The sequence below is a fragment of the Trachurus trachurus genome, assembly GCF_905171665.1.
Source record: "Trachurus trachurus genome assembly, chromosome: 3".
NCBI classification, from domain to species: Eukaryota; Metazoa; Chordata; class Actinopteri; order Carangiformes; family Carangidae; genus Trachurus; species Trachurus trachurus.
This window is the reverse complement of record NC_139893.1, coordinates 833,052-847,230: the sequence shown is the minus strand read 5'-3', so window position 1 is coordinate 847,230 and position 14,179 is coordinate 833,052. Positions and strand designations below refer to the sequence as shown.

The 14,179-nt window shown below is 40.3% G+C and overlaps 1 protein-coding gene across 1 annotated transcript in view; it reads right to left on the bottom strand.

The window, feature by feature from the left end:
- Nucleotides 1-14,179, bottom strand: part of fbn1 (fibrillin 1) — a 141,270-nt gene that overhangs the window by 27,816 nt on the left and 99,275 nt on the right. Inside the window, exons 44-47 of the mRNA XM_083996588.1 lie at nucleotides 7,157-7,282; nucleotides 4,115-4,267; nucleotides 2,729-2,788; nucleotides 2,496-2,615 (exon numbers count right to left, since the gene is read on the bottom strand). Coding sequence (XP_083852714.1) covers nucleotides 2,496-2,615; nucleotides 2,729-2,788; nucleotides 4,115-4,267; nucleotides 7,157-7,282 — 459 coding nt within the window. The remainder of the gene's footprint in view (nucleotides 1-2,495; nucleotides 2,616-2,728; nucleotides 2,789-4,114; nucleotides 4,268-7,156; nucleotides 7,283-14,179) is intronic.

Sequence of the window (14,179 nt, the reverse complement as noted above, 5' to 3'; positions counted from 1 at the left end):
CTATAGAGTTTTTCCAAACAGTGTCCCTTGGCGATGTACAGCGTGCAAAAACTGTCCAAAATTGTCCAATTTGGCTAAAATGCACACTGCAAGATTTTAGTGAGATTTTTTTTTTTTCCAACAGATAACTTACTGGGGCCAATCACATACTTGATGGCTTTTAGGAACACCAGTTACATAAGTAAAATGCCATTTGAAAATTTAATTTATGGGGATGAATATTTAGTGTCCAAAACCCATCCAAACAGGAATTTGACCTATTTTCGCCTGTATTATATTGTTATTTTCCTTTAAAACTCCAGAAGTAAACATCCCACAACCATCAGTGATGGCTTAAATTAACAAGGACATTTGAAATAGTTCATTTTGTCTTTTATTATTATTTTAATTAAACTTGGGGCAGTAAAAACACACTTTTTGTGGAGACTTGTATTGCTTACTTGTTGACACTAGGGGGAGAGGGAACCACAGGAACCAGCTGGGTGCAGGCTTAAGCTTTGCCCAATCAGGGATCATTATATATCAGGTCACACCTTAGAGTCTCTGCTATTGGACCAAAAAGTTTTCACCCCCGTGACTTTGATTGACAGGCGACGAGAGATGCGCAAAGCGGGTGCGCAGTCTGACGGATAATAGCTCATAGCATTAGCACTGCGGGTAAACGTAACCATTAACGGATTATCTGGTCACGATGGATTAAATCACCCATGCCTGTTTTGTCGAGCACATCTTCAGCTTTAACAAGAGGGTAAGCTTGTAATTTTATTCAGTGTTTTAGTGGGTCTGTGACTGTTTATGTCCGTCTTTTTCGGCACTCGAAAATGACTTCCGGGTTTGTTTGTGTTGAGTGAGCAGGCTTGTTTAAACCTTTAATGGGGTAAAAACTGCATTTTTGTGCTTTGCTTTTGTTTATATGACAGTTTATGATTTTTTGGTGGTGAAAGAAGAGGTGTACAGATGGTACATATATGTTTAAATCACCTTCGTTGTTGACGTGACGTCACTTGTGGGCTGCCGTAGTCTGATATTGTTTGAGACATTTTCAGTGACTGTGAAAAAACCGTAGCACCTAGAAACTTCATTTTTTTTCCTACATGTTGCTGAAGGTGTCCTTAAAAGGTCTGTGGTGGAGTTTTAATTACAGCGTGTATACTTTTCGTTATATTAAGGACGCCGTTCATGTGTTATTGATTTGGGACGCCGGCGTCCCAACCACTAGGGGGCCTGCGTGAACAGGAAAACCCCAAAATCAGAATCTCAAAAAATTTGAATATCGTGAAAAAGTTCAATGTTGTAGCTCAAATTGTCAGCCAATTAATCCAAAACACCTGCAAAGGGTTCCTGAGCCTTTAAAAGCTCTCTGTCTGGTTCAGTACAGTTCGCAATCATGGGGAAGTGAATGAACTTTTTCACGATATTCTAATTTTCTGAGTATTACCTGTATTTAAAACAGGTCATTTTGTGTATTTTTTCCCATATTAGTGACTTTATTTTTTAAATTGGCATTAAAAGGGTTAAAATTTTGCTTTTTTAAAGAAATATTTAGTAGTTTTGATCAGGGCTGAAGTTGATTAACAGATTTATGCAAAAACGTTTGAAAAAAATATTTATCTGATACATTTTTACAGCAGTCAAAGTTATGGACAAAAACGCCCACGAACGCCACGAGAGGGTAGTAAATTTAGCGACAGTGTATTTTTGACCTATTGAAAATGTTGAAATCATATTTTAAAATTATATGTAAAGTTAAGGTTCCTTGCCTTGGAATAGAATTGGAATTGGGCAATAGTCAAGTTAAAGCAGAAGTAAGTGATATATTTGTGTTAATATAAGTCTTAAATAGTTATATCTTCCGACAGCAATCACTTCTATAGAGTGTTTGGTCTGAAACACGGGTCTGTCAGTCACTCTGCTCTGCTCTGAGCCCAGGAGAAAACATTTATCGTATCCTACAGTTTTTATCCAATGAGGAGAGAGAACGGCATGCAGGGCTGTGTGTGCAGCCAAGGAACGCCGTGAATGTGGTGACGTAGCGACGAGGACTGTTATGGTGCGTTCAAGGAAACTCGTAACTCGTGTTTTTCCGACCTGTGAAGTGGTACCAGTTCGATCTGGTACGAGTTCACGGGTCAGAAGTTACGAGTGGCCGTTATAGTGACTTTCACAGGTAAAACAGGTCGGAGAAACACGAGTGGGTTGCCTGGAACGCTACAAAGTCGTAAGTTGTGACTTGAAGCTGTAATTTACGGTTTCAAAAGCCTGCCTGGAACGCAGCATTAGCCAAAACCACCGGATCACTCACTTCTGCTTTAAGGGGGAAAAAATGCCCCTAGTGGACGTTTTTTTCCCGCAATGCCATTTTAGATCAAATCATCTTTTCTTTGTAGCTGAGGAGGAATAATGTACATATCCAGACACATGGTTATTATTATGGGCTGGGACTGGAGACAGTGGTGGTCTAGGTCTCAGGTTACACCAACTGAACCTGAACTGACCTTCACAGCGCACGGCGTTGACGTCCAGCCGGTATCCCATCGGACACTCGCAGCGGAACGATCCGTCGGTGTTGATGCACTGGCCGTTGATGCACGGGTCGTTGATGCACTCGTCAATATCTACCATGAAAACATGAAATATTTATTTGTGCCCACATATAAAGAAGCACAAGGGACAACATGAAGCCACGTGCATGAAGCCATGAACTGTTCACAACCAGACACACACTGACCTGTGGGTCCTCCGTCCCGGTGCTGGTATCCCTCGTTGGGACAGAGGATGCGGTATCCCTCTGCAGCCGGAGGAGAGAGAGACAACCATGAGACAAACACACAATCATTTCACGAGGCAGATGACTGAATGTTGGTTCTTGTTTCCATTATGTAGAACTGAACAAACTTAAATCAGAAGACATTGAACTACAGGGCGATGGCGGCATGGAACACATTACCACTTTTTTTGGTCTTGGATAATAACATTGCATGTTGCTTTAAGAAGAAGCTAAAATAGTTTCTGTTTACCCAGGAAGGATCAAACTGTCTGGTTGAACTACTGCTGCTTGAGTATGAAGAGGGGCCATACCATAATGTTGGCTGCAGTGCCTTTCTTTGTTTTCGTCTTTACAACTGTCTTTAGAGCAAGTGTCTTTGTGTTCTTGTGTTCTCGTAGTCTAGGGCAGTGGTTCCCAACCTTTTTCTTAAGGGACCCATATTTTTACCATTGAAAACTTTGGTGACCCCCCCCCCCCCCCGATGTAAAATAAAATAAAATAAGGAACATCATAACTTCTTTTACATGAAATACTTTATTATATTTCAGTAATTTAATAACAGCATGGAACAAACAATCAGGGGAACCTGTGTTTGATTACAACATATTTCTTCAGATCTTGTACTTTTAAAAACATAATTGTGTTTTTCAAATTCATTGTGACTGATATTGCCCTGCTGTATATTATGTATTTAATGTTTTAAAACTGTTGATATTCAACCATCTATTGATAGCCTATAGGCCTATAATTTATTTGTTTATCTATTTAAATACAGGAATAAATGTTTAATGTGGCCCTTGAATTTAGTTGATTTTGTCCCATATATGAATTAAATGCTTAGCCTACTCATTTATTTAACATTTTAATTACATTAAAATTATTAAACCCCTTAAAATCAAGAGGGCTTCGCGACCCCCCCTGGATCTTTGGCGCCCCCCTTGGGGGGTCCCGCCCCCCAGGTTGGGAACCACTGGTCTAGAGTGTCTATGTCAGTGTATTTTGAATTGTGTTGTGAGATTGTTTCTCTGTCTTGTGTTGAGATGTTTGTGTGTGTACTGTATGTAATGTATTTTAATGGTTGTGAATATGTATGTCAATGTATTAATGAAAATATGTATTGTATTATAATTTCAGTGATCAAGACCCCAGGGAGAGAAGCTGCTGGAAAGTCCAACAGCTGATGGGAGAGCTTCAGCTGTATGTGTGTGTGTATGTGTATGTGTGTGTGTGTGTGTGTGTGTGTGTGTGTGTGTGTGTGTGTGTGTGTGTGTGTGTGTGTGTGTGTGTGTGTGTGTGTGTGTGTGTGTGTGTGTGTGTGTGTGTGTGTGTGTGTGTGTGTGGACCTACCCTCCCCCTTGCTGGGGCAGATCTCACAGGGGTCGCCCCAGCCCTGGCCGGGCATCCCCGTGCAGCAGCAGACCTCCTTGGACGTGTTCTGAGGCTTCGGAGCCAGACAGCGGCCGTTCTCAAACTTAGTGTAGCAGTAGTTCACCCGTATATCTGCAGGCACACACACACACACACACACACACCAGAAACACACACGCACAAACACACACAAAGACAAATGGTGAAAACGATGCAGAAGAACTGACATTAGGAGGCAGCAGCGTCATCACATCGCTTCATCGGTTTCCTGTTGTTTATTTCACCGCTTCAGCTCATCAGGTCCATCGATCATCTCATCTATTCTCAATAAAACTGTTGAATCACACGTTTCTGTTTTTGTTTCTGTTCAGTTGAAAAGATGTTGATGAGATAATAAAGTTTGACTTGAATATGATTAAAAAATAAAACATCAACTGTGAAATTTAATGAAAGTCTGATTAGATCAGAGACCGTGGTGCGTTCACTGACTCCAACAGAGACCGTGGTGCGTTCACTGACTCCGACAGAGACTGTGGTGCGTTCACTGACTCCGACAGAGACTGTGGTGCGTTCACTGACATGTTTCTACCTGTAAACTGACCAATAAGCTCAAACATATTTCTTTAAATTAACAGTTGAACTGAAAGACTGAATCTGTCTCTCTCTGTCTGTGTTTCAGCCTCCTACTGTAATAAGAAGCACATGGTCTCTCTCTCTCTGTGGCCTTCACTGAACTCTACACAAATAAGCCTTGTGACCACTGCAGATCTCTCTCTCTCTCACACACACTCACACACACACACACTCACCTGGCTCATACATGAACACCTGCAGCTGCAGAACAAACTCTCATGTTTCTTTCCTCCATGAAACTGATTCGTCAGCTTTTTCCGCAAAAGGGAGATTTGTGGCGCTTTGTGCACAGCTGCTGAGCAAGTGTGTGCCAATTTGACAAAATGTTGAACTATCCCTTTAAAGGGATACGCCAACATTTTTTTTTTCGTGTCTTGCCTCACTCCCAAGTCCATGACCAGCAGATAGACACCATCCTTTCCACTGTGCGTGTAGCAACCATGGAGATAGAGCCGTATCGCCCGCTAATTAGCTTAGCTCAAACACTGGAAGTGTATGGGTAGTGTTAGCCTGCCTCCACCTAAAGTCACCAGAGAAACTCTTCAGCAACTCTAAACGGAAACCGGCTGGCCGATCTTCGTCTCAGAGCTGACAAAACTCTCCGGTAAGGCATCTTGAGCGGTCAAATGCCGCTAACGGGACCAGATCGGTCAAAACGGAGGGTTCAAGCAAAGACGCTTTATTTTGGTTCAAGCTAGCTACATCGAGGGTAGGTTAGCTTCCTATTTCAAAGTAAAAGCACAAATTCTATCGTCATGGTTTTCTGTATGTAAAGGGCAACGGGTGTTTTATTTTGTGAAACAGGAAGTGCGTTGGTCACAACGGCTAGCTTGAGTAGCGCCGAATTCGTTCCAACAAAACTGTAAACAGCTGGTATTTAGACAAATTAACGACACACTGCTGATCTAAACGGCTACTTTCTCTCCTAAACATGTTTGAAATGTGGATAAAGTGATATATTTACAGAGTTTAGAGCTAAAATGAAATCAGCTTCTGACTGCTGATTTCAGCTCGGGTAGGAGGCAGGCTAACACTACCCATACACTTCCAGTGTCTAAGCTAAGCTAATTAGCGACTTTAGGTGGAGGTAGGCTAACACTACCCATACACTTCCAGTGTTTGAGCTAAGCTAATTAGCGACTTTAGGTGGAGGCAGGCTAACACTATACACTTCCAGTGTTTGAGCTAAGCTAATTAGCGACTTTAGGTGGAGGCAGGCTAACACTACCTATACACTTCCAGTGTTTGAGCTAAGCTAATTACGGCGATACGGCTCTATCTCCATGGTTACTGCACGCACAGTCGAAAGGATGGTGTCTATCTGCTGGTCATGGACTCGGGAGTGAGGCAAGACATGAAAAAAAAAAAAGGTGAACTATCCCTTTCAATCTATCCAGTGGTCAAACACTGTAAATTCTGACGTTATGCTGTGTTCCCAAACGCCTCATTAACTCAATTTAATAATGAATATATCTAATGGGACAAACGCTTCAGGACATTAAATAATAAAGTCTTTAATACTCAGCTGCTTCTGTGCATGAAGACGATTAATGAAAAACATTCTGATGATTTTCCTCAGAGAGAGAAACTCACACTGAGCTGCTCACTAACTCATTATGTCACCACTTCAGTGTTTGGAGGGGGAACTCCCTACCAGAGGAGAGAGAGCACACACCCAACACACACACACACCCAACACACACTTACAGTGAGGAAATGGAAAAGTGTGTGTGTGTGTGTGTGTGTGTGTGTGTGTGTGTGTGTGTGTGTGTGTGTGTGTGTGTGTGTGTGTGTGTGTGTGTGTGTGTGTGTGTGTGTGTGTGTGTGTGTGTGTGTGTGTGTGTGTGTGTGAACCACCCTTGGCCTTGTCGGAGCGGCAGCAGCTGGAACACAGTGTGCCGTCCTGCAGGAGGAGCCTCACACTCACTACACAACTATTTACACTGTGGATGTATAGCAGCTTTGGTAACACTTTACCTGAACAGGTATTCATACCCATGACATAACACTGTCATAACCATCAATGAATAGGTGGTTAAGTGTCATTCGGTAAGTTATGTCACTTTTGATGCAAAGTTGACATTGTTTGAGATGTTTTTGTTCTGACAACTTGACATAAAGACAATTTAAACTGTCATAGCAGACCTAATTGCCATTTTTTTTTTAAATGATGTCAAGTTCTCATAACAAAAACATCTCAAACAATGTCAACTTTGCATCAAAAGTGACATAACTTACCGAATGACACTTAACCACAGCTGTCATAAGTATTCATTGAATTTATGACAGCTGTTATGTCAATCTGATGAATACCTATTCAAGTAAAGTGTTACCGGAGCTTTACAGCCTCACACACGCACACACACAGACACGCTGAGACTGTGTTACCTAGACAGCGGCGTCCCGAGGCGGACAGCTGGAAGCCCTCGGGACACAGACAGGTGAAGCTTCCCTCGGTGTTGGAGCACGTTCCGAAGATGCAGATCTCTGGAGACTGGGAGCACTCGTCGATGTCTGAGGTCACGCAGAGACAGAGGAGACACTCGTTACAGCATCACATCATCACATCATCACATCACATAGATACTGACTAGATGGCGCCTTCTGCTTCTCAGCGTACGTCAACATGCCGGCCATCTTGGTCAGGGGTTTCTGACCATAGACATATAAACGTCTGACCAGCAGTCAGACCTGGTCAGACCCTCGTAGAACATGTTTCAGTGTATGTATGTGGGTGTGTGTCTGAGTATGTAAGTGTATGTTTAATATATAGGCCTATGTATGTATCATAAATATGTGTCTGACATTTATAATAAACCAAACGGCTTGAGAATCGGTTGAATATTCGGTGAGTTGTGGTGATGTTAATGGTTGATAGACCTCTAATGCAGTAAGTAGACACGGCTTCCCCCTGACCAAGATGGCCGCCGCGTTGACGCATCGTTCCAAGGGACAGCAGCTTCAGAGGCGGCATCTACATGTAGCCTATCCACAAGTTTCCGAACGTCATCTATGGTCAAAAACGTAAGCCGGTTTTGCATTTTTGGTGGAATTGTACGTTTACGTTTCCATGGTTTTCAGTCGTTGTCATAGTTGCGGTAAACGCATGGATCTATTAACGCTGGCTTTTAACACGGATGTGTGATATCCACTGTTAAAAGCTGCTGTGATGATCCATGCGTTTTACAGATTCTCAATAGGACGAATCACCTTGTTGTTTACAACTACTTCCGGGTAGAAAACCAGCATGAGAACAATAGTGACGGACGAGAGTTTCACTATATTTATCTAATTTTTCATGTCACTATATCACCGTTTAGACTAATCTGATGTTTGTAAAGTTTATAAAACCAATGATTGGAGAAACATTACTATTTACGTGTGCACATTTTTGTAATTAGTCATGGTTATCATAGATTAGCCGGGCTAACGGTTAGCTACCTGTTTAACTTTAATAACTCAGTGACTCAATAAACGCTCCATGAAAAAATATTTCATATCCAGCGGATATCTGAGTTAACGTGACATGACTGAGCTAACTGGAGTAGTTTCATGTCGTGTCCCACAACGGGAGGGTTTAAACAGCTGACGTCCTGCTGTTAGCTTAGCTACCGTTAGCTTAGCTACCGTTAGCTTAGCTACCGCTGTTAGCTTAGCTACCGTTAGCTGTCCCTGTCAGCTGAGCCACTGATGCTTTCTAGACACTCTGATTCCCCCAAACTGAATAAATACAACAAAGCAACACAAAACACACACACAGAAATAGTAATGTTTCTTCAATCATTTCAGATTTGTCTAAACGGTGATAGGGCGTGAAAAATATGATATATAGCTAAACTCTGGTTCATTACTATTGATCTCATTCAAATTACAGCTGGTTTTCTACCAGGAAGTAGAATGTAAACAACAAGGAAATTCGCTCTATATTCCACCGGAAGAGCAAAACCGGCAAAACAGGCTACGTTTTTGACGTTCGGAAAAAGTGGACATATCTATGATTACATCATTACATCATTAGGCCTACATCATCACATCATGACATCATGACATCATGACATCATGACATCATGACATCATGACATCATCACATCATCACATCATGACATCATGACATCATGACATCATGACATCATCACATCATGACATCATGACATCATTACATCATGACATCATTACATCATCACATGACATCATGACATCATCACATCATGACATCATGACATCATGACATCATCACATCATGACATCATGACATCATCACATCATGACATCATCACATCATCACATGACATCATGACATCATGACATCATCACATCATGACATCATGACATCATGACATCATGACATCATCACATCATGACATCATCACATCATGACATCATGACATCATGACATCATGACATCATCACATCATGACATCATGACATCATTACATCATGACATCATCACATCATCACATGACATCATGACATCATGACATCATCACATCATGACATCATGACATCATGACATCATGACATCATGACATCATCACATCATCACATCATGACATCATGACATCATGACATCATGACATCATCACATCATGACATCATGACATCATTACATCATGACATCATTACATCATCACATGACATCATGACATCATCACATCATGACATCATGACATCATCACATCATGACATCATGACATCATCACATCATGACATCATGACATCATGACATCATCACATCATGACATCATGACATCATGACATCATGACATCATGACATCATCACATCATGACATCATCACATCATGACATCATGACATCATGACATCATGACATCATCACATCATGACATCATGACATCATGACATCATCACATCATGACATCATGACATCATGACATCATCACATCATCACATGACATCATGACATCATGACATCATGACATCATGACATCATGACATCATCACATCATGACATCATGACATCATGACATCATCACATCATCACATCATGACATCATCACATCATGACATCATGACATCATCACATGACATCATGACATCATCACATCATGACATCATGACATCATGACATCATCACATCATCACATCATCACATCATGACATCATCTCTTCATGACATCATGACATCATGACATCATCACATCATGACATCATCACATCATGACATCATGACATCATGACATCATGACATCATGACATCATGACATCATCTCTTCATGACATCATGACATCATCACATCATCACATCATGACATCATGACATCATCACATGACATCATGACATCATGACATCATGACATCATGACATCATGACATCATCACATCATCACATCATGACATCATGACATGACATCATGACATCATCACATCATGACATCATGACATCATGACATCATCACATCATGACATCATCACATCATGACATCATGACATCATGACATCATGACATCATCACATCATGACATGACATCATGACATCATCACATCATGACATCATGACATCATGACATCATGACATCATCACATCATGACATCATGACATCATGACATCATGACATCATGACATCATCACATCATGACATCATGACATCATGACATCATGACATCATGACATGACATCATGACATCATCACATCATGACATCATGACATCATGACATCATGACATCATGACATCATGACATCATCACATCATGACATCATGACATCATGACATCATGACATCATCACATCATCACATCATGACATCATCACATGACATCATGACATCATCACATCATGACATCATGACATCATTACATCATCACATCATCACATCATGACATCATCACATCATCACATCATGACATCATCACATGACATCATGACATCATCACATCATGACATCATGACATCATGACATCATCACATCATGACATCATCACATCATGACATCATGACATCATCACATCATCACATCATCACATCATCACATCATGACATCATGACATCATGACATCATCACATCATGACATCATGACATCATGACATCATCACATCATCACATCATGACATCATCACATCATGACATCATGACATCATCACATCATCACATCATCACATCATCACATCATGACATCATGACATCATGACATCATCACATCATGACATCATCACATCATGACATCATCACATCATGACATCATGACATCATGACATCATCACATCATGACATCATGACATCATGACATCATCACATCATCACATCATGACATCATGACATCATGACATCATTACATCATGACATCATCACATCATGACATCATCACATCATCACATCATGACATCATCACATGACATCATGACATCATGACATCATGACATCATGACATCATGACATCATGACATCATGACATCATGACATCATGACATCATCACATCATCACATCATGACATCATGACATCATGACATCATCACATCATGACATCATGACATCATGACATCATCACATCATCACATCATGACATCATCACATCATGACATCATGACATCATCACATGACATCATCACATCATCACATCATGACATCATGACATCATGACATCATGACATCATCACATCATCACATCATGACATCATCTCTTCATGACATCATGACATCATGACATCATCACATCATGACATCATCACATCATGACATCATGACATCATCTCTTCATGACATCATGACATCATCACATCATCACATCATCACATCATGACATCATGACATCATCACATGACATCATGACATCATGACATCATGACATCATGACATCATGACATCATCACATGACATCATGACATCATGACATCATGACATCATCACATCATCACATCATGACATCATGACATGACATCATGACATCATCACATCATGACATCATGACATCATGACATCATGACATCATCACATCATCACATCATGACATCATCACATGACATCATCACATCATCACATCATCACATCATGACATCATCACATCATGACATCATGACATGACATCATGACATCATCACATCATGACATCATGACATCATCACATCATCACATCATCACATCATGACATCATCACATGACATCATGACATCATGACATCATGACATCATGACATCATCACATCATGACATCATGACATGACATCATGACATCATCACATCATGACATCATGACATCATGACATCATGACATCATCACATCATGACATCATCACATCATGACATCATTACATCATGACATCATGACATCATGACATCATGACATCATCACATCATGACATCATCACATCATGACATCATGACATCATGACATCATGACATCATCACATCATCACATCATGACATCATGACATCATGACATCATGACATCATGACATCATCACATCATGACATCATGACATCATGACATCATCACATCATCACATCATGACATCATCTCTTCATGACATCATGACATCATCTCTTCATGACATCATGACATCATCACATCATCACATCATCACATCATGACATCATGACATCATCACATGACATCATGACATCATGACATCATGACATCATGACATCATGACATCATCACATGACATCATGACATCATGACATCATGACATCATGACATCATCACATCATGACATCATGACATCATGACATCATGACATCATGACATCATCACATCATGACATCATGACATGACATCATGACATCATGACATCATGACATCATGACATCATGACATCATCACATCATGACATCATGACATCATGACATCATCACATCATGACATCATGACATCATGACATCATGACATCATGACATCATCACATCATGATATCATGACATCATGACATCATCACATCATCACATCATGACATCATCTCTTCATGACATCATGACATCATCTCTTCATGACATCATGACATCATCACATCATCACATCATCACATCATCACATCATGACATCATCACATCATGACATCATGACATCATGACATCATCACATCATGACATCATCACATGACATCATCACATGACATCATGACATCATGACATCATGACATCATCACATCATGACATCATGACATGACATCATGACATCATGACATCATGACATCATGACATCATGACATCATCACATCATGACATCATGACATCATGACATCATCACATCATCACATCATGACATCATCTCTTCATGACATCATGACATCATCTCTTCATGACATCATGACATCATCACATCATCACATCATCACATCATCACATCATGACATCATCACATCATGACATCATGACATCATGACATCATCACATCATGACATCATCACATGACATCATCACATGACATCATGACATCATGACATCATGACATCATGACATCATCACATCATGACATCATGACATGACATCATGACATCATCACATCATGACATCATGACATCATGACATCATGACATCATCACATCATGACATCATCACATCATGACATCATTACATCATGACATCATGACATCATGACATCATCACATCATCACATCATGACATCATGACATCATGACATCATGACATCATCACATCATGACATCATGACATCATGACATCATCTCTTCATGACATCATCACATCATGACATCATCTCTTCATGACATCATCACATCATGACATCATGACATCATCTCTTCATGACATCATGACATCATCTCTTCATGACATCATGACATCATCACATCATCACATCATGACATCATGACATCATCACATCATGACATCATGACATCATCTCTTCATGACATCATGACATCATCTCTTCATGACATCATGACATCATCACATCATCACATCATCACATCATGACATCATGACATCATCACATGACATCATGACATCATGACATCATGACATCATGACATCATCACATGACATCATGACATCATGACATCATGACATCATGACATCATCACATGACATCATGACATCATGACATCATGACATCATGACATCATCACATGACATCATGACATCATGACATCATCACATCATGACATCATCACATCATGACATCATCTCTTCATGACATCATGACATCATCACATCATCACATCATCACATCATGACATCATGACATCATGACATCATGACATCATCACATGACATCATGACATCATGACATCATGACATCATGACATCATCACATGACATCATGACATCATGACATCATGACATCATGACATCATCACATGACATCATGACATCATCACATCATCACATCATCACATCATGACATCATGACATCATGACATCATGACATCATGACATCATCACATGACATCATGACATCATGACATCATGACATCATGACATGACATCATGACATCATCAC